Genomic DNA, 26,864 nt, shown 5'->3' with positions numbered 1-26,864 from the left:
TTTTGAAAGTCTGGTAGAATTGTGTACTAAAACCATCTGGCCCTGGGCTTTTTTTAGTTGGGAGACTTTCAATGACTGCTTCTATTTCCCTAGGAGTTATAGGGCTGTTTAAATAGTTTACCTGATCTTGATTTAATTTTGGTAAATGGTCTTTTCTATAATAAATTGAATTTTATTTTTTCATTCATCTTATTGTTTTCATGTACTTAAATTCTTAAAAATTGTTTTCTGTGTATGGATGTTTTGCCTATATGCATGTCTATGCCCTGCATGCAAGCCTGTATCCTCTGAGGGCCAGAAGAAGGCATCAGCTCCTCAGGAACTGGAGTTACAGAGCACTGTGAGCTGACTTGTGGGCACAGGGAACACCTTGTCTTCAAAGAGCAGACAGTGCTGTCACTCCTCAGCATCTCTCCATGATCTCAGTCACAGGATTTTTTTTTTTGGACCCAGACCCCCCAACCCACATACTTGTCACAGATGTGCAGCTTGGTCTTTATGTGACAAGCAGGGTGGGGACTGTCTTGGTCTCTGTCCCCTGCCATTGGGTCTCTTCCCATCTAACTGGCCTGCCTGGTTGGGTCTCAGTGGGAGAGGATGTGCCTAGACCTGCTGGAACTAGATGTCCCAGGGTGGAGTGCTACCAAAGTTGGAGGTGGGGGACTCCTTTTCTCTGAGAAGGAGAGAGGGATCTGTAAGGGTGGGACTTGGGGGAGAGGAGGGAGGGGCTGTGATCAGGATATAAAGTCAATAAAAAAAATCTTAATTAAAAAAACACCAAAATATAAAGATGGAAAAAGACTTTAAATAGAAGAAAACTTATATGAAAGGGCCACACAATAAGAAATGCTGAAGAAGCCAGGCAGTGGTGGCACACACCTGTAATCCCAGCACTTGGGAGGCAGAGGCAGGCGGATTTCTGAGTTCGAGGCCAGCCTGGTCTACAGAGTGAGTTCTAGGACAGCCAGGGCTACACAGAGAAACCCTGTCTCCAAAAAACCAAATCCAAAAAACAAAAACAAAAAAAGAAATGCTGAAGAAGGGCTGCAGAGATGGCTCAGCAGTTAAGAGCACTGAAGACAGCAACAGTGTACTCATGTACATAAAACAAACAAATAAATCTTTAAATATACATATATAAAATTCTAAGAACAAGGGCTGGAGAGATGGCTCAGTGGTTAAGAGCACTGACTGCTCTTCCAGAGGTCCTGAGTTCAATTCCCAGCAACCACATGGTGGCTCACAACCATCTGTAATAGGATCCGATGCCCTCTCCTGGTGTGCCTGAAGACAGCAACAGTGTAGTCACATATATATATGAATGATAAAAAATAATTAAAAGCCCAGCATTGGTGGGGCACACCTTTAATCCCAGCACTTGGGAGGCAGAGGCAGGCGGATTTTGAGTTCAAGGCCAGCCTGGTCTACAGAGTGAGTTCCAGGACAGCCAAGGCTACACAGAGAAACCCTGTCTCAAAAAACCAAACCAAAATAATAATAATAATAATAATGATAATAATAATTTTTAAAAAGAAAATATTTCAGGATTTAAGATTTTAAGGCAAAGAATAGCAGGAGATATTTCATAAATAATAAAAGGTAAATTTTCCTGAGAGACATAATCACAAACATAGGAGTTTATAACAAAACTTCAAAATGCTTAAAGCAATTCAATAAAATTTAACAAAATTACTATAGGAGAATTCCACATTCCTTCATTATTACTGTTGTTGTTCATTGATTGGTTTGGAGGTTTTTTTGAGACTGGGTTTTGCTGTGTAGCCCTGGCTATCCTGGAACTTTCTATGGAAGACAGGCTGGCCTTGAACTCAAAGATCCACCTACTTCTGACCCCAAGCGCCAGGATTAGAGGCGTGTGCCACCATGCCTGGCCACATTCCTTTCTTAAACTGAGTCTCCAGACAAACACGAAGTCTGGGAAACAAGCATGTTTAGGAAACTCTGTCTTCAGGCAAAGTGTGGGGACAGACCGCAGGCCACACACCGCGACTGTCCACACATGGACAGATGCTGGTCTGGGCCAAGGTGACACAGAAGGCTTTGCGCAAGGCTCTAATAGTTCTATCTTACGCCAGGCCCTTCCCTGGTCCTTAATTCTAAAGACAACTTGGTAATCAAACTTGGAGGCAAAAAAGGAAAGAAATTCCTCAAAAGCTCTCTTCTGATGGAGAATGGAAGTCCACAGAGCTACTCGTGAAGAACAAAGGCATGAACGCAGAAGTCACGAAAGGCACGTTATCAGACACGGTCACACGCATGAGGAAGAGAGCGCATGAGGAAGAGAGCGCGGTTTAGTTACCATACAAGCAGCAAAACACAGGAACACCAGTTCACACTCCTTGAACCACCCATGATGGTGTGGCCTCAGCTTTCTCAAGCTCACAAAATGTCCGAACTTTCCACGGTGGTTGAACAATCACCGTGAAGGAGGTGAAGTATCTGGACGTACTTGAAGGCAGTGGCGTGAAGATCAGAAGACTGCCAGGGCCTTTCCTGGGAGCCCCTGAGAATGTCTGCGCATGTCCAAAACCCAGTCATGGGCTCACAAGAGCTACAGGTGACAGGAAAAAACCCCACAGGCCACCGAACGGTCTGACCAGACAGAATATACCTGAAGAGAGAACCTGGGACTCAAAGGCCTCATGTAGCATAAAAATTGCAGGCAGTGTGAGGGTCTCACAGCCCAGAGCATTAACACGAGAGGTAGGATGCAGTCATGTATGGATATAAGACAGGACACAGGGAAACTGGCGCATTTACCAGAACAGGGGAAACCAGGTATTCATAGACAAATGGGCAAAAAAGATTTCAAGGGCTGGAAAAAGCCTGTCATGGATTGAGCAGTGTGTGTTGCCCTCCCGAGTTCACATGCTATATCCTAATCTCTGCTATCATCCTAATCTCTAGGACCTCAGGATAGGACTGTTTAAGATAGGGCATCGAAAGTGCTAGCCACAATCCACGCTGACAGCATCTTTCTAAGGAGGTGAGACAAACGGCCTGGAGTGGAACACAGCTGGTCTAATACACGCAAGCCCCGGGTTCAGGCCCCAGAACTGCAGAAAACAAAGTGATGGTACACGTCTATAATCCCAGTGCTTAGGAGATGAAGACCAGAAAATCAAAAGGTGTCACAGTCATCCTCAAGTACACAGCAAGTTCAAGGCTAGCCTTGGCTACCTGAAACCTTATCTTTAAAAAAAGCATGAAAAAGATAGATTGGAAGCGCGAGCGCGTGCACACACACACACCACATGTGCTTTTGTAGTCATGCACACACACAAACGCAGGCCTGTGCATAAATAGATGTCTTTTAACATCTTCACACCTGTCAGAATGCCCAAGTCGAGGCTGACAGGTGTGCAGGCAGGTGACAGAGGAAGCCTCAGAGACAGCTGGGGAAGGAGGAGGACAGCAAGCAGGCGGCAGTGGGGAGAAGGGAGCACCCAATAGCATCAGACTGGGTCCTTACTCCTTAGACAAGCCCGGTGCCCGAGTGAGGTTAGAGAGGTGTTCCAAGCTCCCCGGGGTGACAAAGTGACAAGGACAGAACGCACTCTATGATGTGAGAGACGGCCACTTGCTAACTTAAAGACGAATGACTCTCAACCTTCTCAGATTAAAACCACACGGCCTGTCACCTTCGGTTGCTCAAGCTGAAGATGGAGCGGATGAGGCGGCTCCTTCCCTTCTCTCTCAGATGTCTCCTCTGGAAACATACAGGACGAACTAGAGAGAGCAGACAGGGATAACAGCGTTAGTGTGCTGCCCACAGCGGGGGCATACCTTGAATTCCAGCACTCAGGATGCACAGGCAGGCGAATCTGTGAGTTCAAGACAGCCAGAGCTACACAGTGAAATCCTTTCTCGAGAATACACACATACATACACACATACATACATACATACATACAATAAAAACAAAGCCTTTGGGGCTGGAGAGGCGGCTCGGTGGCTAAGAGCCCTGGTCGCTCTTACAAAGGACCTAAATTCAATTCCCAGCACCCAGGACTGGCTCACAAGCATCTGGAGCTCCAGTTCCAGGGTGGCAATGCCTTCTTCTGACTTCAAGGGCATGTGACGCACAGACATACACGCAGGCAAAAGATTCGTTTACAAAAAAAGATGTTTTTAAGGAACGTAAAAGCTTTAGTGCAGCCCTTTCTTGCCCTCTCTGACCCTGGGTCCAGCCTCACACAGGTAAGGTATTAAGTTGAGGACCCGATGACGCTAGGTCTCCATGCTGCGTAGACAGTACCATAACGCTGGAGAATGAGCTTTGACCACAGGGCCACACGCTGGAAATGCAGTGAAAACCTGGGTGTTAGGGCCAGGGAAGAAGTATTGACATAGTGATTCCCACCCTTATTTCCAGGACCAGGGAAGCAGAGGCAGTTGGACCTCTGTAAGTTCCAGGCCAGCCAAGGCGACGACAACAACAACAAAAACGAAAAAGCCAGCTCTTCTGTACTCCATTAGTGTGAGCTCACAAACTGAAGTGCAAACTCAGCCCAGGGTCCCCACATTGCAGAAGTACGCTGAGTCGGAACGTTGTTTCCATTACCTGATTTCCGCAGACTCCAGAGAGTCCTCTCTGGCCTCCTGCAGCCGTTGCTGGAACACCGTCAGGTCCTCTTGGTATGTCTTCTCAGCGTCCTTCAACTTCTTCTCGAAATAGACCCTCAGGTGCTCCAGCTCTGCCTCATGCTGGGCTCTCTCTTGCTGCTGCTGCTGCTGAGAGAAATCTGCCCGCAGATGCTCCAGGTCTTCCAGGTGAGATGCTTGGGCCAGCAGGGGCTCCCACGACCCTTCAGCAGGAGAAGCACGGAATCACCCCAGAGTGGAACACAGGGTAAGAGACAACATGGCCGCTGGGTAGACTCTGAGAAGGGCCGACCCCTTCTGAGTCGGGAAGGGCCCCTTGCCCCATGGCTCGCTCAACACTTCAGGAGTCCCTTAAAGAGCTACAGCAACTGGGAGTCAGAGCGACTGACTGCAACAAGGAACACGGCCCTTTACAATGAAGAACAGTATCTTGTCACAATCTCAAGTTACTCTTGAAATGGGTTTGGACCGAGGCCCAGCTGCTGACACCCAGATGTGAGCTGTAGTTCTTGGAGAGAGAGAGAGAGAGAGAGAGAGAGAGAGAGAGAGAGAGAGAGAGAGAGAGAGAGAGAGAGAGAGAGAGAGAGAGAGAGAGAGACAGCATCCCAAACTTGCTTTGAGCTCCAATTTTAAGGCTATCAAAGTGACAGTGTTCTGCACAGTAACGCAGACCACATGTAAGCCTGAGACCTCGCAAATGCTACCAACTGGTCTATGGCAACCATTAACAGTGTGGACCGCGTAGTTACAACCCCAAAGGTTTTATATCAAACTTCCAGCAGGGTGAAGTCCCGTGGAAGAAGGACCCCAAGAGAGCAACAAACTGACATCCTGGCTTCTACATCTGGCCATGAACAGAGCTCACAGAAGGTAGAGACCAGGCCCCACTCGCCACCACGTAACAAAGGGTAATTCGCCAAATGTCCCTGTTTCTGGCCCGTTCTCATAACTGTTCCTTGCTCCAAATCACATTTACCCTCCAGGGCAATCAGCAGGGTCTTCAAGGCTCTGTTTACAGATGAACGCCAGGAAAAGGAGGCTAGCTGGGATGAGGTTGATGCGACCCTGGGCGGTGGGGGCCTGAACTGGACCTAGCCAACTCTAACTCCACCACTGGACACAAGTGACTCTGCTGCTCTCTGAGCGGCCATGTCCGCCTGGCTGCCTGGCTACACGGAGATGTTTCTGCCACAGAAGGAGAGAACTGAGTCGGAAGGTCTGCTCAGCTCAAGGCAGGATGAGACTGGAGCTGCCTCCAGCAAAAGCAGCCACATTTGTTGGGCCCTGGCGACTCAATGGTTAATTGCTTCACAAAAGTAGAGCTGCAGCTACAGGTATCTGACAGCAGCTGCCCTGGGGAAGCTCACAGGGTCTATTCCTCAGTGAGCAGAAAGACCCCGTCTTGGAGCCCCGATCCTGGCTAAGTAAGACTCACCCTGCTATAGCACCCAAAAGCGTCGCCAGGTAAGACCCACACATGAAGGACACTTTTCACGACAAGAACCTGTACCAGCAGGAACACGGTCATGTGACTACACTCAGCTGATATGCTGAGAGACAAAAAAGAAAAAGAAGAGATCTTTATATACTGATTTCCCTTCCTTTCTTAAGGGTTCATTTTCATTTTATGTGTTGAGTGTTTGCCTGCATATATGTATGTGCATGTAGTGCCCACAAAGGCCAGAAGAGGGCATCTGATGGCCAGAACTGGAGTTACACACTGGTTGTGACCGGCCATGAAGGAGATGGGAACCAGGCATGGTCCTCTGTCAAAGTCAGGCCTCCCTCTCCCTACTCCGCCCTCTTCCCTCCCCCCATTCCCCACTAGTAAACTCTATGGTTCAACTATCAAAAGTCAAAGTTTTGGGGCTGGGACTTGATTAGTGCTACAGCCCTTGCTAAGAATGTACAAGGTCACCCCACTGGCAATGGGCAAAGAGAGACACCCTGTATGTCGGTCAGGGGCAGAGCAGAAGGCAGTTCACCGTTTGTCCTAACTTGATGCCTGGCTTGGTGGCCAAAGCTGTCTTATGCCATTATCTGAGACTCAAACATCAAGTCACATCAAATCCAGACAGCACAGTGCTGGAGGAAGAGACCTTTAGACCGCCCTGCCACCCACAGACCTGCACTCCAGTGCATAGCACAGGCGGGTCATAGACACCGCTCGCCATCACACCATGCACCAACGTCACGCAGCACTAGCTGCGTGGCCTGAGCTAGTGCCAGCACAGTGGAGGTGTAAGTGTGTGGGGAGCAGATGGGGGAGGGGAGAAGAAAAGCAGCTTGAGCATTATGAAGAGAGATGGAACTGAGACTCGAGGAAGGAGATGGCTATCTTGCCCCACCACCTGACTCATGGTGAAGTCCCAGCCCAAACTGACACTGAGGGCCAGTCTGGGTCCATGGCTATACAACAGCAGGGACTGTCATTGATCAGCAGGGACTGTCATTGATGTCTACAGTGATCACATTACCACTAGAGAACATGGGGATGTCCCTGGTCAGGGCAACTGCTGGGGACCCGGATGTCCAGTGGAGCTGGGCTGTGCAGAACTGGCCCCACCCCTCACTGGATATAGTACTTTGGAGAGCTGGCCCCATCACTCACCTGCAGCAGCACTCGGGAGAGGGGCCCTGTGCCCCACCCAGGCAGCACAGCAGAGCTGGCCCTGGTGGCAGGAGTGCAGGTGAGCTGGCCCACAGAGCTTAGGAGAGGTAGCCTCAGCACTCCTCTGCCATGCGGTGGCATGGGGGTAGGGGTAGTGCCCACCCCTTCTCACCCATCACCACCTGTGGCAGGTGGGAGAACTGGCCCTAAAGTCATGACAGCAGGTGAGCTGGCCCTGTCCCTTGCTGGCTGAGTCAGCCGTGCACCTCCCCCGGTCAACACAGTAGAGCCAGTCCTGATGGGAAAGGCTCCGGTGAGCAACCTTGAGGGTGCGAGAGCTGGAGAGCTGGCCCAGCCCCTCACAGGCTGCAGCCCTTAGAGCAGGTGCTGCACCCTGACTGGCAGCACAGTGGAGCTGGCTCTGGAGGCCTGGGTGCAGGTGAGCCAGCCCTGAGGACATGGGGGCAGGAGAGCTAACCTAGCCAGGGCAGTATTCTCGAGTCAGAGGGCTGACTAGCTCCGCTACCACCCAGGCCTACACCCAGGGCTCTGAGTTGGCCAATCCAAAAGTCTAAACTATCTGTGAACAACCGAGACGCGTGAAAGGGCCGGTCCTGCTGTTCCAAAGCTGCAGGACCTCCATGACACAGGCCAACAACAGGATAACCAGGAGGAATCCCAATGAGGATCCAATATTGATGGCATCACAGAGCTTGCAAACCAGGACAATGACTCATTGCAATGAACATTCACAAGTGAAGATGTGAAGACAATGAGATGTCTTCTATGCTGTGTGTGTGTGGGGGGGTGTCTTTGTGTGTCTGGGGGGTGTGTGTCTATGTGTGTGCATGCATGCGTGTGTGTGCGTGCATGCGTGTGTGTGTGTGTGTGTGTGTGTGTGCATGTGTGTGCGTGTGTGTGCGTGTGTGTGCGTGCGTGTGCGTGTGTGTGTGTGCGTGTGCGTGTGCGTGTGCGTGTGCGTGTGTGTGTGTTTTATTTTGGGGCAGCAGTTTGCAAGGGCAAATGGTGGCTAGGAGAGTCTGGGGAGATGAGCAGAACTGAGGTGCGTGATATAAAACTCACAACTAATCAACTAAAAAGTAAAAACAAAAAAAAAAATGTACAAAGCCCTAGGTTCCAATATGCCATCTCGACAAACCACAAACACATAACAACCTGCACAGGTCAGCTTTGAAGGATCCAGACGTCCCACAAAAAGCCTCACCATTCACTGAATCTCGGTTGCTTCTCATAGACTCAAGCTGGGACCACAGTTGTCTGATCTCTTCTTGGGACTGAGCCTTGAGGTCTTCATAGGATGCCTGAAGAGTCTCTAACTGTGAAGAAGAAGAAAATGTTCTCATTAGAACCAAAGGAGCCGAGCAGGGCCCCTGTGTGGCTGCGGGCTCTACGCCCCCCTGGGGTTCACATCTCAAAGGGAAGCAGAAAACACAGAAGAGCTCAGATCCTGAGCCTACAGCTCAAAGGCAGCAGAGTAGCCAGGACAAAGCAGGGCCGAGGTGACCTCAAAAATCAACGGTGCTATACACACTGTCGTCCCAGCCACGACACACTGCCTACACCCAAGGCTCAGAGAACACTGCAGAGGAAGAGACAGGAAGATCATAGGCCGGGAACACCAGGGCATCTGCTGTGGAACTGTGTCTTAGAAATGACAGGGAAGCTTCGCTTACAATGTCTCCACAATGTGACAGTCTACACAAGATCCCAACTTGACAAGGTTGACAGGCATGGCTGGGGAAACCTCCCAGGGCCAGGCTACTAGACAAAGAACTGCAGGCGACTAAGGCCTGGCTACTGAGAGCCTTACAATTAGTCCTTCCCAAGGATGAGCCCCTTCGTTAGTTATTCAGTAGCAAGCTGTCAGCCCTGGAATGATACACATATAAGCAACGCTAAACGGACTCAGTAGGTTGTAGTTGTTTACTTATACATATATGCGTATATAAAATATATATGTGGTGCTGAGGAGATGGCTCAGAGGTTAAGAGCACTGGCTGCTCTTCCAGAGGTCCTGAGTTCAAATCCCAGTACCCACGTGGTGGCTCACAACCATCTGAAACAGGACCAGATGCCCTCTTCTGGACTGCGGGTGTACATGCAGCAGAGCGCTCATATACATTAAACAAACAAACAACGAAATAAATATGCATATGTACAACAGTAATAACCAGAGAAAAGGAGACATGAATTTGAGGGGTATGGGCTTGGAGGACATAGGTGGGCTCAGAGTAGGGAAAGGGAAGGACGGAATGATGATATACTTTAGTTAAACCTTGTAACATTTTTTAAGTGAGTTTTGTCTGCATGCAGTCTGGTTTTTGGCCCTCTTTTCAGGAGCCTGTGCTTCAGTTCCTTCTCGGGACAAGGCTTCTCTCTCCCTCTGAGCAAGGACACACACTGTGCCAATGACCGGTGGGGAGGCCCCAGCCTAGGGCTCTAGGCCTGCTCAGGAAGGCTGGGCTGAAGGACCGACCACCCTCATGTGCATCTCCTCGTGGGCCCTAGCCTGGGATCAGACATGGAGAGACGAGGCCTTGGCAGGCTCCAGTTGACTGCAAGAGTGGCAGAAACTGCAAGGTGGCCCTGCCCTGCTCACAGGCACCGGAACAGAAGGTACACAAAGCCCTTTTTTGTAGAGAACCTGAAACGTGAGGTCAGGGTAGGTTCTACACAAGACCGGCCTCTGCATGAGGAGAGCACACAGGCCCTGAGGCACCAGGAGGCCAGGCAGGTCCGCTCTGGTCTGCTCAGGTCTGTACCTCCCTGCACACAGCACTAACTCCAGCTTCTGACTTATCTTTCCCTAATTTCTTTTTTTCTTTTTTTAAAATTTATTTCATGTATGTGAGTACACTATCGCTGTCTTCAGACACACCAGAAAAGGACATAGGATCCCATTACAGACGGTTGTGAGCCACCATGTGGTTGCTGAGAATTGAACGTTGGTCCTCTGGAAGAGCAGCCAGTGAGTGCTCTTAACCACTGAGCCATCTCTCCAGCCCTCAGTCTTCTATTTTTATGGCTGGATATTATTCTATGGCACACAGACAGCGCATGTTTAACCACTGATCATGTGATGAACATATGTGTTGTTTCTCTTTTGAGGCTATTGAGAATAACAGTATTAGCTGGGCAGTGGTGCCGCTTGAAGGGTATGTGCTTAGTGTTCAGAGATTTTATAAAAGTCTCAGGAACCTATGTAGAGAATGATGTATTTTCTGAATTCAAGATTAAACATTGAGGGGTTGGGAATTTACCTCAGTGGTAGAGCTAGCCTGGTCTACAGAGTTCTAGGACAGTCAGAGAAACCCTGCCTCAACAAAACCAAACCAAACAAAATGGGTGGGGAGCTGGAGACAGCTCAATGGTTAAGAGCACTGACTGCGCTTCCAGAGGACCCGGGTTCAATTCCCAGCACCCATGTAGCAGCTCCCAACTGATTCAGGGGATCTGACACCCTCATACAGACATACATGCAGGCTAAACACTTATGTGCATAAAATAAAAATCTTTTTTTAAAATTGAACATTATTTCACAGGCCTGGCCTAGTACCTTCTGTACCAAGAACTAAGTCTCTTTGAATTCAGCACTCAAGTTTCAGCAGACATCAAAATATGAAGTGGCCCATCTCCACATTGTTCCAGAGCTTCTCTAATAAGACAAGAATCAGGTGTAGGGAAATGGCTTGGTATATAAACAGCCTGCTACTCAAGCAGGAGAGCCTGAACTCAGGTCGGCGGCATCCATGTAAACGCAAGGCATGATGGGAGAACTGTGATTGGCACCCAGCGCTGGGGTAACAAACTCCAAGGGTTTCCAGCCAGCCAGTCTAGCTGACCTATGAGCTCACGGGTCAGTAAGAGATCCCGTCTCAAGAAATAAGATGGCGTACAACAGAGGAAAGCACTGACACCAACCACAGTGTGCACGTGAACCCACACCAGATAGGCAGACACACACTCCACATACAATCAAGTAACTCAAGATGCTATGTTGGGCCTACCTCCAACTCTTTTGCTTTTTCCTTTTCTCTGAACTTCAGCTCTAAATCTTGTAAGTACTGGCAGTGCTCTGACTGCAGGTCTTCTTGCAACTTCTTGATGGCTTCTTGATGCTGAGCCTCCAGGTTCTTCAGGGAAACTAGAAAGCAGCACAGAGGTCACCTAGTTTGTGACAAGATGATGCTTCCATCTTCAGTAGCAGTTACTGAACGGCACCTCCCCACAAACCCACAATTTGCACGCAGACTATTGTGTCCACTGTGTTTCCATCCTGGACACCCAGGATTGCCTGACAGGATGTACCAATGGCACATCGCAGAAGCTCTGCCTAGGCATGGCCTCAGGAGCCAGCCTGTTCTTCCCATGGAGAGAAAGAAGAGGCACACAGACCCAGACAAGATCACATGTCAACTCAGAAGAATTGCTGTGTTGCGTAACATCTGGGGTACTAAAAGTGAGCAGGGACCAGATCCCGCCTCAGGAATAACTTAGCAACTGAAGGTGTAACAGGGCTCTATGAAACACCCATGCCCTGGTCTGTATGTCCCCAGCAGCTCTGACTGGAAGCAAAGGCGGGAAAGTTGCAGACAGTGCTCACTCTAACGGACACTCAGAGCACCCTGTACCCACCCCGTGCTCCCCCAGATATTCTCGCTGTAATCAGGGGGCTCACCTTCAACCTCATGTTTGGCCTGAAAAATCTTCTCCAGTTCAGCTTTCTGTTCTGACAATTCCTTCTGAAACTGGTTTTGCAAAGTCTCCATTTCTGACTGATGTTTTGCAGACAACTCTTTGCGGAGATTTTCCAAACATAACTCTCTTTCAGACTCCCAATCTTGCTTCAGAGTCTAATTTGAAAGAAAAAAAGAAGATTGTGGTCCAACCCAATCTATGAAAACGCAGTCAACAAAGAATTGACTTCCTACCCGCACATTCGTCCCAGTTCCCTTGACTGACTTTATCTACATCACGGTGGGGGAGTTCAATGGAATGTGAAGGTAAAATGGAAGACAGAAGACGTACAGAACTGTATTTCCAATCAGTCACACACCTCGATCATCTGGACGTTTTTCTCCATTTCTAAACGTAACTTCTCCTTCAGCTCAGCTGCAAGACAGAACGTTAACAAGTCATTCAGACCACAGGATCTAAAACTTTCTCCACAATCTCATTACCCAGGAGATGCAGGGCTCAAGTACCCACTGTCCACTTGTGGAAAGTTGCCATTGCACTCGGGCGGACAAGACATCCAGAGGATGGTCGGTTAAATAAGACACGTATTCACATCAAAAGAAAGACTACTGTGGTTCCCAGGCTCTCAGGATCTCCTAAGAGCACAGCCGACATCAGCTGCTGGAGTCCCAGCACCTCCAAACGCATGTGAACCTTCAGGCTAGAGAGCTGCAGGGCACTTCAGTTCAGGTGCCCGCCGGGCCAGCGCTGAGGTAAGGTACTGGATACTAAGACATGAGAAGTTCCAACTCAAGCAGGCAGAAGCCCAAGAAGACAGGGTCCCACAGAGCCTCCCCTCAGCGGGGCCTCCCAGAGAGGCAGGATGGAAAGATTAACAGAGGGGAGGACTGACGAAGCTGATGACAGGAGGCAGGGGGCAGGACAAGTGGCAGCAGACAAGTCAGGCAAGCTGACTAGAAGGCTGGGCATCACAGACATACACACACATACATAGGCAAAACACCAATACATTCAAAATACAATTGACTGACTAACTCAAAACAGAAGGTCCCCCAAGGCTGCTCTCTGGGCGGTCGGCAGCAGACTACGAGTGTAGTCCATCCAGCACGCAGACCTGCAATATGACCATGCCGACCCCATGCACTGTCCAGCCAGCAGCATGGAACCAGTCAAGTTTGCTGGCGTTTGTGTTTGAAGGGGGTCTGGGAAGATGACTCAGCGGGGTCCACATCCTGCCCTTGCTTTGTACCTGTCTCTTGCCCGCTGCGGAGCTCCATCGCCTCCTTCTCGCGGGCGTGCTGCTCTCGCATCAGCTCCAGTTCGCACTGCTGCCTGCTCTGCAGCAGCGCCAGCTCCTGAGCCCGCCGGCCATTGAGCATTTCCCGCAGCTCCGTCAGCGCGGTCTCCTTTTCCTTCTGCAGGTTGGCCTGCATCAGCTCCAGCTGTGCGGTATGCATGTTGTTCAGGCTCAGGCGGAGTGCTTCTAGTTCAAGGCTGTGGGCTGTCTGCAGGCAGAGAGGAGCCAGGCCTGATGAGACCCAGGTCAGAAACCAGGATGGCAAGGGCCACACCAAGCAGAAATGACAAAAGAATGAGGCAGAGAAAGGCACTTGTAACTTGAGGGTGCCGCTGGGTCTCTAAGCTGCTGTGTGATTGACAGCAAGAGGGTACCACCCCGTTTCTATGCTGCAGATGGACAGCAAGAGGGTGCCGCCCCAGCCCTATGCTGCTGTGTGATTGACAGCAAGAGGGTACCGCCCCAGCGCTATGCTGGCATGTGATTGACAACAAGAGGGTGTCCTGTCTCTATGCTGCTGAATGATGGACAGCAAGAGGGTGGCCCCCCAGCTCTATGCTAGCACGTGACTGACTGCAAACACACATCATACATAGCCAAGGTAGATTCCCAGCCCCGCGTGTCCACACGTGACCTTCCATTTGCTTGGGGAATGGACTCACAGAAGGCGTAAATAATAAGACAAAGGGGGAGACGGCAAGCCACCGCCCCCACCTGACCACTTTGGAATGAGTCTCTCCCACCTGACCCCCAGCAACCCGTACCCACTGTGCCCTGGTGAAATTGGCAGAGCACGAGTTAACACCCTGTGAAGGCTGAGAGCCCTGCCGATCACCTGGGGTGGCTGTGGCTGTGGCTGCTGCTGTCCCTGCAGGTCAGTCACATCCAGGTCACAGTCTTCTTGTTCCTAGGAGGAAAGCAAAGAATGCAGCCTAGACAATTCCTAAATGCTTCAATTGACGTTTGGTCGAATCTGTTGATGTGAAAAGCTGACTTCATTACAATGAAATGTAACAGAGGAAAATACTAACACATACTACAATACAGGCAAACTGTGAGAACAGGCTACATGAAGGACAGAATCGGGGCTGGAGAGATGGCTCAGCGGTTAAAAGCACTGGCTGCTCTTCCAGAGGTCCTGAGTTCAATTCCCAGCGACCACACGGTGTCTCACAACCATCTGTAATGGGATTCGATGCCCTCTTCTGGTGTGTGTGAAGACAGCAACAGCGATAGAGTATAAAATAAACTTTAAAAAAAAAAAGAGAAATCTAGGGAAAGACAGGAGGATACTGAGTTCAAGGACACCCTGGGCTACATAGTTTAGACCAGGATAGGCTAGATAGCTAGACTCAATCTTTAAATTAAAAAGAAAGTGGAGCACAGAGGCACATCCGTAATCCTTGCACCCTGGAGGCTGAGGCAGGAGAGTTGTAAACTCAAGGCCTACCTGGTCTGTCACAAGTTCAAAGCCAGCCTGAGTAGCAGCAGCAGCACCCTGACTCAAAAAGGAGGGCCAAGGAGGGCCAGCACAGCGGGCATCTCAGTGGTAGACTCGCTTAGCCCAGGGACCTGTGGGAAAAGCTGGAGGCCTCCGCTAACACCTGTAATCCCAGCCAGGCCACTTGCAAGGCAGGGAGGGCGGAGCTGCGGCGACTGGGGGATCTGCTGGAAGCTGGGGTCTGCAGCCTTGCAGCAGAAATAAGAGACTATCTCACAAAGAAGTGACCCCTGAAAAGGTGTCCTCTGACCCTCACACTCTGAGCCATGGCCCACATGCGCCCCACACGCCACCCCCTTTGTTGCTTAGCCGATGTTTTTTGTTTGTTTGGTTGGTTGGTTGGTTGGTTGGTTTGGTTTGATTTGGTTTTGAGGCAGGGTTTTGCTGTGCAGCCCCGACTGTCCTTGGAACTCACTCTGAAGATCACCAGTTCTCAACAGGTGGGCGGCGCCCTCTTTGGGGGTCCAACAATCCTTTCACAGGAGTCCTAGGGCAGATAGCCCGCATATCAGATATTACATTACAGTTCATAACAGTAGCCAAATTATAGACATGAAGTAGCACTGAATGGTTGTGGGTCCCAGCATTAGGAAGGCTGAGAACCCCTTGAACTTAAACAGATCCACCTGCCTGTCATTTTGAGTGCTGGGATTAAAGGCATATGCTATTATCTCTGGCTTTTTAAAAAAAAATTTTTTTTTTCTCTGCTTAAAGGTTTCTGCTGGGGGCTGGAGAGATGGCTCAGTGGGTAAGAGCACCGACTGCTCTTCCGGAGGTCATGAGTTCAAATCCCAGCACCCACATGGTGGCTCACAACCATCTGTAAAGAGATCTGACACCCTCTTCTGGTGTCTGAAGACAGCTACAGTGTACTTACCTATAATAAATAAATAAATCTTTAAAAAAAAAAAAAAAAGGTTTCTGCTAGCCAGGCAGTGGTGGCACATGCCTTTAATCCCAGCACTTGGGAGGCAAAGGCAGGCGGATTTCTGAGTTCGAGGCCAGCCTGGTCTACAGAGTGAGCTCCAGGACAGCCAGGGCTACACAGAAAAACCGTCTCAAAAAAAACAAAACAAACAAAAAAAAAAAGTTACTGCTTTTTTAGAAATTTTTATATTTATATTTATGTCTGCAAGCATTTTTCCTGCATGTATGTACGCACACCACGTAAGTGTTGGGTGCAGGGTACCATATTTCCTAGAACCGAAGAGGGATGAGTCACCAGGTACTAGGATCCTGTGTCCTACAAGAGCAGCAAGTACTCCAAGCCACTGAGCCATCTCTCCTGCCCTAATTTAAACATTTTAAAAACTACAAAGTGCCCACTACATGTAGTGGTCTTTTACTACTTTGTGCGGTCCTTTTCCCTCCACCCCTCTCCACCCCTTCACTCCTTCCCTTGCAATCCCCCAACACTGGGTAGAAGGAAGGTTGATTGGGGGTGACCTGTTCCTTGGGGCAAGGCGGATCTTTGCTGTCTCGACTACTTAACAAATCGTAACCCACAGCAACCAACCAACAACCAGTCACCCTCTATCGGGACTCTAGCATTTATATAGCCTCTGAAAAGTCCCCAGAATTCCCAGTGTTCACCACTCACAAAAACTACCTGCAGCTGGCAAAGTCACGCCCCTGCCAGAGCACGGGGCAGAGCACAGTCAGCTGCTGCGGATGATCTGAAGCGACTCTCACTGCAACTATTCCTTATGAGCGTCTCCTGAGGGAGCCTGAGGAGCAGACGCACACAGCAGCAGAGAGAGCTAAGCGGGGGGCCAGTTGGCATGGCTTCTAGTTTCTGCACCACTGAGAGAAGCTGAGGGGAAAGTACAGTGAACAGCAGCTAACAGCCAAGCCGGACCCAGAGAACACAGCGCGCAGAGAAAGTAAGCCTGGCACACACATGCAGCCCCAGAGAGCTCCAGCTTGCCAGAGCACGAGGGGGCACCCAGGGAATGTCTGGCATCTTTCAAAAGAAACAAAATCCCGAATTTGCAGGTAGACCTCACACCTGGTATACTGACAGCGATCTTTTATTTTTTTTCTCAGATAGGGCAGTCAAGACATATCGTTACTTTCAGTGAAATTTTGCCCTTGAAATTCTTTTCTGGTTAAGAGGTATTTGAGTTTCCCGGCCAGAGCTGCACATATCAAGGGCCCCCATTTACAATCCGCACAGGAGTTCCGAGGAAAGTCTACTTAGGAGTAGTCCACAAACCGGGCGTTGGTGAAGCCGTGTGAAGGCCAGCTCAGAGAAAAGCCAGAGGCAGCCAGCCACACAATCATGAGCTCCTGCTACAGCTCAGTTCCTGTGCAAGCAAGCAAGCCGTAAGGAACCTGAACCTGGGCTTACAGATACTCAGATACTCAGGAAAGAACACTGTGAAAGCGGTCCTAAGAAAAAGATGATACAGGAGGCTTTACTATAAGAAAAACTAGAATACGTCTACCAAGGGAAGGCATGAAAGCCAAGTGTCCACCCCCCAAACCCCCCACCCCCGACCCAAAAGTAGCTGAGGTAATGAAGCTATGGGACTCTATGGAATGCAGGAGAAAATGCAAGACATTAAGTATGAAAACAAAACAGAGCTGGGCGGTGGTGGCGCACGCCTGTAATCCCAGCACCTGGGAGGCAGAGGCAGGCGGATTTCTGAGTTCAAGGCCAGCCTGGTCTACAGAGTGAGTTCCAGGACAGCCAAGGCTACACAGAGAAACCCTGTCTCAAAAAAACCAAATCCAAAAAACCAAAAAATAAAAAAAAGAGTAGTGTGCAGGGCCAGGGAGGTGAGGGAGACTCTGAGGGGTGGGGTCGGGGTGCTCCCCACTATTCATAAAACTAAGCAGCCAGAGGCCAGCTCTTTCTGCCATACATCATTTCTGCCCCACCCTCTCCCTTCCCCAAATCCTCAAGTCAGAAACACACTGGTGCATGCAAAAGCAAATGAAGGAATGTCACACAGAGAACACACACCCACAGCACTCTCACCTGTCTTCAAGACAGGGTTTCTCTGGGTAGTCCTAGCTGTCCTGGAACTCTTGTAGACCAGGCTGGCCTTGAACTCAGAAATCCGCCTGCCTGTCTCCCAAGTGCTGGGATTAAAGGAGTGCGCCACCACCACCACCTGGTCGGCATTTCTCTTTAAACAACTATCCGAAACTCTTCAAAATCATAATAAAGACAAGTCCCCGGCTTCTGGGTAAAGCCCTAGCCACACAATCCAAGCAACTTTGGTTCGGTTCCCAGAAGTCACATCAAGGCGGGAGGAGAGGACTTACTCCACAGCCATCCTCCCCAGGAGTGGCAGGACACACACAAGAAACAAACTCTAAAGATGAGTCATCTACTCATGGAAAACCCATTAACTCACCTTTTATAAAGCAAAATCTCACCCTCTCCATTTTTGAAAAGCAGAAGCAGAAGGCCCCTTTTAGTCAATGACTACAGCAACAAATAGAAACTAGCCGACAGTGACGAGTAACTAAGTCTACCTGAGCTGCAGACGCCCCTCCGGTCCCGTCCAGGGTGTTGCTGCATGCCTGGCTTTCAAAGACAGTCGCCCCTCGGGGGAGCTCGCTGTTGGGTGCGGCTACCGAAGCCGCCTCCTGGACAGACGCATGGACAGCCGAGCCCTTCCTCTTCGCCGTCTTTTTCTTCGGATTCGGACTGTCACCTTTTGTTTTTCTCTGTCGGAAGCTAGCAAGCTGCGGAAGAATTGAGACAAGGAGTAGAAACAGAGGTAAAGGAGAAAAACGTAACAGAGCCACAAAGCCACCACACTCGTGGGGAGCATGAGGTTGGCGCTAGCTCCGCCCACTCAGCCACACGGGGGCCGAGCGACCGCTGCTTCATGGACACCTATGCCCTGGGCATTAAGCTCAAAATTATACAAATGGTCTACAAATGGCCATTAATTATGCCTACAAGCAGACAAGAGAAAACAATATGGCTGGTTGGAAGATTGGCTGGTCTCAGCCTGGAAAGTTTACAGCAGATTAAAAAATGCATCTATTTAACACACTGAGAACTTAATGAAGGCATATTCAAGTCTTAACACTATTATCTGAAGCTAGAACATCCCCTTCTTGCCCCCATTCTTCCCTAATGGAAGAAATATATGACCCAGCCAAAACTTCTTAGCCATAGAGTCTGAGACAAGGTACAGAAATAGCAAAAACTTAATTAAGCCAGGTCAATCTAGCATCTTCCTTTGCGGAATCTGATGTTCTACTTCTCCTGACACAGCGCAGCAAAGCACTAGGGACCATCCCAGAATGTTGCCTGCCTGCCTGCCTGCCAGTCTGAGGCACAGCCTAGCTTCTTTCAGTCCCTCAGACACAAGACTTTTCAACCGCATCCCTCTCGGCGTTCCTTTTTTTTTCTTCTTCTTAAGATTTATTTATTTACTTTATGTATATGAGTACGCTGTAGCCTTCTTCAGACTCCAGAAGAGGGCATCAGATCCCATTACAGATGGTCGTGAGCCACCATGTGGTTGCTGGGATTTGAACTCAGGACCTCTGGAAGAGCAGTCAGTGCTCTTAACCACTGAGCCATCTCTCCAGCTCCCACACCATCTTCCCTCTCATACCCCATTCAAAATGGCAAGCAGCTCTGGAGCACCAGCATTTCACGGGGGAACATCTATCACAAGCAAATCACAACGGAGGCCAAACAAATGTGCCCCTGTCGATGAAAACAGAAACTCACAGTTTCGTTGGCAGAGGAAATTAACATGGCCACTTACTTATCTGTGTGAAGAGAAATTTGAAGGGCACTGCCTACAGTAACAACTCTGTTCTAATCTATTGCCTTCCTCCACTGAACGCAACTCTCGGCCACAGAGCTCCCCTTCTTCTCCGGCCATGGACCATCAATGAGTGGCCTCTTGGTTCTTCTCATTACCCTCCATCTCCCTTATGTACACCAAATGGGGTTCACAAACCACCCAAGGGCGGGCACCAGTTCCCCTGGCAGTTCTTAGCATCAGCATGTGCCCGGCTTATGCCCTATCAGAGGGATAAATACCACAATGGCTTCTAGCTGGCACCTGTAATCTGATATTGCTGTGCTCTCATTTCCACTGTGTATTGTGTACGTTTTTTACAGGGCGGGGGCCAGGTGGTGGTGGTGGTGGTGGGGTTGTTGACTCAAGTGAAGAATTGTTGTGCCGGGCAGTGGTGGTGCACGCCTGTAATCCCAGCACTCTGGGAGGCAGAGGCAGGCGGATTTCTGAGTTCGAGGCCAGCCTGGTCTACAGACTCAATTCCAAGACAGTCAGGGTTATACAGAAAAACCCTGTCTCGAGAAAAAAAAAATGCTGCTACTAGGAGAACCACAAAATCAACACAGCTCTTTGATGGAAGATATACCGAGCTACTCCTGACAGTACAGGATGGGAAGCTATGATAGGTGGCCAGGGATCCACGTGCAAAACGTTCGTGCCTTCTGGGTCCCCACCACCTTTCAACCAACTATCTTAAAAGACACACAAGTGTTCCCAGCGTAGAGTATCAAACAAATATTCGAAATCTGAAGCAGGTGAGAAGTATGTCAGTTGCAGGACCGGTTCGCAGAGAGCGAACAACGAAACACAACGACCGGACACCACTCGGGAGCAAAGCTCCAGGTTCCCTAGAAAACGAAAGTCTAAAGAAAGTCTTTAAAAAGCCTAGGACAGTTTAGCCCCGAGGAAGTGCCGGTGCACCGGAAGCACAACAACTAAGAATGCTAGGTGACCAGGACCCGCCCACGGTCCCGGCCCCGCCTACGGGGAAAAAGGTCTGGCGTCCCGGACGCTGATTGGCTGCGGCCGCAATAGGGCGGGGCGAAACCGAGGGCGCTGGATTCAAGATGGCGGCGCCTAGGAAGTGAATTCCACAGAAGCGGCGGGAAGGGCGAGCGCCCGGCAGCTCCCACTGCCCTGCCGCCACCGCTTTCGTCCAGCGGCAGTACGAGCACCGGAGCCTCCTTAGGATTTCTCCCCACAGCAAAGCAAAAGATGCTAGCGTCTAACCTTGGCTCTCCCAGCCTCCACCTTCCTGCGTCGCTGCTCCTGCTCGTCTTCCATCTCCACCTGGCCTCCTCGAGGATCGCTCGGCGGCGGCAGCACGGCGGCGAAACCGCCTTCGCTCTATTTACACTCCCTCCCTTCACCCACTCGCCTCCCCACCCCCATACACACAACTGTCAGCGCCGCCCCGCCAATCAAGAGCGCCTTGTGGCCTTGCGCACGCGCGCTCCGGTGACGCTCCAAGGGCGGGGAGCCATCTCTCCTGTCCCCAATTGGTACGCGGACGCTCCCCACCCTCTTCAAGCAACACCAATGAGCGAGACGGCGGCGTTCCCGGGGCTCGCGGTTGTTCGCCGCCTGGGCGGCGGGAAGGTTTGTGCGAACCGTTGCCCCGCGGCGGTGCTGCCGAGCGCCCTCTCCCGACCGGAGGAGGACTTACTCCGCTGCGCTCCGTCCATGCTCTCCCGCGGAACTTGGCAAAAGTCGATTTTCTGTCTCGAGGTGTTTCTGCGAACCCTGGGGGATCCTCTGTCACCTTAGGCCCCATAGTCCCTCATCATTGGTAGGACGCTACCCTCCTCTTTAGTCCTTCTAGAGAGGGGGCTGTGATTGCGATTTTTTTTTTTTTTTTGGGCTCATAGGTGCAGTGAACCTATAGGATCACTCGGGAGTTCTCCTGCCTCCCTTCTTTGACCGCTTCTGCCCCTCCCTCCTAAACACTGACCCCTGTCTTCAACCCAGATCCAAAGAACAGAGTACAGCCAGAGTTATTCATTGAATGACACCTAAAACTTAGACCGCTGTCCCCAATGAGCTCCGGAGTTGCCACTGAGGGCCGTTCTGCATTCATGCACACACTTCAATGTAGAGTCATTTTGTGTTCGGGCTCCTGACCCTCACTCCATTACCTCTACAGGGAAACAGTCTTTCTGCTGTAAGGAAATAAACTATGGTCCATTTTTAGTAAGAGGCGCGTTTAGAGCTCATCAGTGAATTGCAGATCATTAGGAAGGATTGGGTCCCTCTCTTCCCCAGACAGCAGCTGGTTCTTGCCTGCCTAGGCACTTATTAATTTATCATTGGGTTGGAAATGCGGTAAAGGCTATAGAAACTACCGTTTTATACCACATCTGCACGGCAGCCACTTTGCCTTCTCTCTAGGCTGACACCGGACTTTACAAGATCAGAAAAATAAATTGTTTCACTTTCATTACTCAAGAGACTCCAGGCCTCTTAGGAAGTGTTTCTTGCACTGATGAAAACACTGGGGTGGGGGTGGGGGTCCCTCTGGGCTGACCTATCCTCCAGGATATGTTGGTCTCAATCTTTGAGCAATGAAATATTTAAGAAATGTTGGGGGGGTCATATTTCACGTATCAAAAATGAGAGGACCAGAAAGATTAGCAGTTAAGAGCACTAGCTGCTCTTAGAGAGGACTCCGGTTTGGTTCCCAGCATCCGGTGGTGGCTCACAACTGTAACTCCAGTTCAGAGGATCTGATGCACATTTCTGACTTCTGAGGGCACTAAGCACTCACGTGCTGCACATGCATACATGTAGGCAAAACATTCATACCCATAAAAATTTAAAGCATAAATAAATACCTAATAATATTAATGTCTTTGAACTTTGAGTATGTTTGTGTCTCTGTGTGGAAACGGCAGGTATCCTTAGAGGTAGGAAGAGGGTATTAGTGCCCTAAAGCTGGAGTTACAGGCAGTGTGCGTCACCAAATGTGGATTCTGGGATCTAAATTCCCCCATCACTCACTCCCTAAGGAAATCCCTGCTGCCCATAATGGCACATGTATTTAATCCCAGCACTGGAAAGGCAAAGGTAGGTGGGTCTCTGAGTTCAGGGCCAGCCAGGGCTATAAAGAGAGACCCTGTCTAAATATAAAATAAAGAGACTTGCCTGCTAAAAGCCCAGTCTTATAAAGACATTTTCTCCAGTGGGGTTCCTTTCTTATAGAACCAGATGTGGGTTCTGGCATCTAAATTCTCTTAGACAACTATAGCATGTCCGAAGTTGATAAAATACTAGCAGCCAGCACCGAGTGCATACTTCTCTTGCAAAGGACCAGAGTTTGGTTCCTAACGACCATGTCAGACAGCTCACAACTGCCTATAATGCCAGCTCCAGGGGGATCAGATGTCTCTGACCTTCTCAGTACTACTGGCAGTCACATGCATATACCCATGTACAGACATATGCATAGACATAATTAAAATAATCTTTAAAAATAATTAAAAATGCAGGGCGATGGTGGCGCACGCCTGTAATCCCAGTACTCTGGGAGGCAGAGGCAGGCAGATTTCTGAGTTCAAGGCCAGCCTGGTCTACAGAGTGAGTTCCAGGACAGCCAAGGATATACAGAGAAACCCTGTCTCAAAAAAAACCAAATTCAAAAAAACAAATAATTAAAAATAAAATTGGGGCCGGGCAGTGGTGGCGCACGCCTGTAATCCCAGCACTCTGGGAGGCAGAAGCAGGTGGATTTCTGAGTTCGAAGCCAGCCTGGTCTACAAAGTGAGTTCCAAGACAGCCAGGGCTATACAGAGAAACACTGTCTCGAAAAAACCAAATCCAAAACACCAAAAAATAAATAAATAAATAAAAATAAAATAAATAAAATTGGGGGGCTAGAGCATTCAAGGCCTTGGGTTTTTTTGTTTCTTTGTTTGTTTAAAGATTTATTATATGTGAGTGCACTGTAGCTGTCTTCAGACATTCCAGAAGAGGGCGTCAGATCTCATTATGGATGGTTGTGAGCCATCAGGTGGTTGCTGGGATTTGAACTCAGGACCTCTGGGAGAACAGTCAGTGCTCTTAACCGCTGAGTCATCTCTCTAGCCCCAGTGCCTTGGATTTTAAGGGCATTTGCTGCCCTTGAGGAATACTATAGAAGTCTGGAGTAAGGGGTGGTCATTAGGGATATCTTAGTCAGGGTTTCTATTCCTGCACAAACATCATGACCAAGAAGCGAGTTGGGGAGGAAAGGGTTTATTCAGCTTACACTTCCGCATTGCCTTTCATCACAAGAGGAAGTCAGGCCTGGAACTCAAGCACGGTTGGAAGCAGGAGCTGATGCAGAGGCCATGGAGGGATGTTTCTTACTGGCTTGCTTTCCCTGGCTTGCTCAGCCTGCTCTCTTATAGAACCCAAGAATACCAGCCCAGGGATGGCACCACCCACAAGGGGCCCTCGCCCCTTGATCACTAATTGAGAAAATGCCTCACAGCTGGATCTTATGGAGGCACCTCCCCACCTGAAACGCCTTTCTCTGTGAGAACTCCAACCTGTGTCAAGTTGACACTCAAAACCAGCCAGTACAGGGAGTACCACCCGGTTCAGTCTGTAGGCTGGACAAAGAACAGGAGAAATGGGATGCCCTCAGAAGAAGGGAAAGTGAGAGTAACAGAGAAAGGGAAAGCTGGGCATGGGGGTGGGGGAGACAGGAAGTGGCTGGCTGCTTCTTCCAATGGGCTTTGGGGGTGGGGTGGGGATAAGAAGTAACCCCAGCAACAAGAAGCCGCCACTCTTTGTTTTGTCTGACATTCTTTTGTTCAATATGCAAAGCTTTTAAACTCTCAGTAACTATCCTGTCACATAATCAGAACAAGGCAGTCTAGTGACAGTTTCCCCCACGCCCACCCCCCGCCCGCCCCCACCCCCAACAGAGCTAGGTAAACCTATGTGTTGCGCTCCGAGGCCTATGAAAACTTAAGACCTCGGTGTTGATTCCATTCTGAGGCTAAGCACCATTCAAAGCTCTCACGGCATTGGCATTACAGTGACAGGTGAGCGGAAGGCTGGAGTCACAGGACGCGTGTTTTGCTTGTGTTAGAGGGATTATGAGATCGGCGGGTATTTCCGTAGCTCTCTGATGCTCCGTGAGGGCGGCTGGTCACTCAAGTGACCCGATAAGGCAAAACAGTGGCTTTGACCAGCTGGAGCTTCACCAAGGACCTGGCATCTTTGTCCCTCTTTTCCCGGACCCCTCTCCCCACCCCCAACCCCCGTTTCAGTGTGTAATCAGCCAGGGAGGTATCTTCCGCTGGTATGGAGGTTCGGGAGGCTGGAAGGTAGAGCGCCTTGGGCAGTGTCTGTGTTTTAATGGCCAAACCTTCCTCAGCTCTCTTTACTCTCACCCATGAGGAGAGGCAAAAAAAAGTTTTTTGGGGGGGTTGTTTTGTTTTGTTTTATTGTTTTTTGAGACAGGGCTTCTCTGTATAGCCCTGGCTATCCTGGAACTCACTCTGTAGACCAGGCTGGCCTCAAACTCAGAAATCCGCCTACCTCTGCCTCCCAGAGTGCTGGGATTACAGGCGTGCGCCACCACTACACTGCTCAAACAAAAGTTTTAAAACTAGCACCCAAGAGCTCCCTCTTGTCATCTCCTTGAGTCTGCAATCTCTCTCGTGGCATTGATGTTAGTTCCAAACTGGACCCCTCCCCACTCCCCAATATGGCAGTACCGCTGTCAATGCCTAAATGACAGGCTCCGCTCAGCCTGGACTCTGACCAGTAAAGCAGGTTCTGGTTTGTCTAGAAGAGCCCTTTGGTTCCCTTATCTGCCCCTCCAGCTGTACCCCCAATAATGTGGTGTCTAGTTCCCCATTAATGTATACCTATAACACTTATCACGAGCTCTCACAGTCTTTGTCCACAAAACAACCCAGACCCTCCTACCTCCTCCCACTACTCTAACTTACAGGCTGTCCCACTTACATGCTTCTCCCCACTGCAAACATACCCCCTTAAAACACACACACACACACATACAGTCAAGCCTCACACAGAGGCTGTGAATAGCACGGGTGGGAACAAACGGGAAACAGGAAATACCGAGTTGTGGTGAAATTATCCACTAAGTTTCAAAGTCACTTGAGAGGATATTGAGTTCTCAAACCAGCTGGCCAAGAGCAGGCTTGTGCCTGGGGAGGCTATTGGGCCAGAGACATCAGAAGATACTTTTTTTTTTTAAGTCAAAGGTCTGTAGCCACATCACACCTGCTGCAGCAGAGAGGGTCTTCACAAGTCACCTTTGCTACTGTACACAGGAGGCCCCACCTCCAGTCATTCTGACTGTTCTGACCCTTTCTCAGCAGGGAAGGAGGGTCCTTTCCGTGTTGGAAAACACTTTTATCAAGAGAAATGAGAAGCCATTTGTTCATTGGCAAATGTAGTTCCTAAGGGAAGGAGGTATGGGGTCAGGGCAACCTGACTGTTCTTAAGCTATTTCAATATCTCCGATGGTTTCCCCATGTAGAGAAAGGTCAACACCCCCAAGACTCAACTATGCTGCAGCCAGTAGGATAGCACAGTCCCCTCCCTATATATCTGTAGCTAGGAGATGACACAGGAAGAAAGATGGAGGGGAAGCCGGACAGGCCTGGGCATTTTCTTATCTTTCTTCAGATAAACCTCACTATCAGAATGTGCTGCATGCCTTCCTAACAGTAAACCAGTGAGCCCCGGGTGCTCTAAGTTCCTTGTCCATACCCCACACCGCCAGCTGAGCATGGCTCCTTGCTGGGAACTAGGGCAGGGGAATGCATGTTGGGCTTAGCGCCCTCTCGGAGCCAAAGCAGTAACAAGGCCTTCCCTTCACTCACGGGAGTAACACTTTATCAAAGGTCTTGTCATGATAAGCCTTGTAGCTAAGTGACCACAACCCAAACAGACAAATAAAACTTCAGGAGGTTTTGGATGCCACAAGACGCATTCCTCCCCAGGCCAGATCATGGTCCTCTTTGGCAAATGGAGACGTCTTGACTCCTGCGGATTCAGAATTGGGTGTTTTGTGCAAATGAGAGAGGGAGTTAGGCTCCATGGATGAAGGGACCAGAAAGATAACAAGATCAGACGTCCCGAGAACAACCAGAACCCGGAGTCATACCTCTAAGCCTCAGGTTTTATATATTTCAATCTTTTTTTGTACAGCTGGCACATGCCCAGCTGGCCTGCGCCAACATCCTCAGAAAGTCCTTGGCGTAGAAACTCTACAAGTGTAGTTCTTGGATCTTATTTCAGTTTATTTTTAGTACTAAAAGCCGCTGAAGTAAGAGACACAGATACTCTCACCGTGGACATGGCTGC

The 26,864-nt window shown here is 49.7% G+C and overlaps 1 protein-coding gene across 9 annotated transcripts in view; it reads right to left on the bottom strand.

Moving 5' to 3' along the window:
- Pcnt (pericentrin) overlaps positions 1-21,087 on the bottom strand; it is a 90,603-nt gene extending 69,516 nt beyond the window's left edge. For 4 of the 9 annotated variants that reach the window (XM_052164450.1, XM_052164448.1, XM_052164449.1 and 1 more), the window contains exons 1-10: positions 20,766-21,086; positions 18,241-18,453; positions 14,089-14,160; positions 13,206-13,461; positions 12,315-12,370; positions 11,937-12,111; positions 11,266-11,402; positions 8,463-8,574; positions 4,586-4,829; positions 3,663-3,750 (exon numbers count right to left, since the gene is read on the bottom strand). In XM_052164450.1, the coding sequence (XP_052020410.1) occupies positions 3,663-3,750; positions 4,586-4,829; positions 8,463-8,574; positions 11,266-11,402; positions 11,937-12,111; positions 12,315-12,370; positions 13,206-13,461; positions 14,089-14,160; positions 18,241-18,453; positions 20,766-20,819 (1,407 nt within the window). In that variant the 5' untranslated portion in view covers positions 20,820-21,086. Of the gene's footprint in view, positions 1-3,662; positions 3,751-4,585; positions 4,830-8,462; positions 8,575-11,265; positions 11,403-11,936; positions 12,112-12,314; positions 12,371-13,205; positions 13,462-14,088; positions 14,161-18,240; positions 18,454-20,765 lie in introns of all 9 variants that reach the window. The other 5 variants (XM_052164444.1, XM_052164446.1, XM_052164445.1 and 2 more) reach the window with 2 other exon arrangements.
- Between the last annotated feature and the right edge of the window lie 5,777 nt (positions 21,088-26,864).

The sequence above is a fragment of the Apodemus sylvaticus genome, chromosome 19 (assembly GCF_947179515.1).
Source record: "Apodemus sylvaticus chromosome 19, mApoSyl1.1, whole genome shotgun sequence".
Taxonomy (NCBI): Eukaryota; Metazoa; Chordata; class Mammalia; order Rodentia; family Muridae; genus Apodemus; species Apodemus sylvaticus.
The sequence above is the reverse complement of the archived record's forward strand: the minus strand, read 5'-3'. Positions and strand labels throughout refer to the sequence as shown.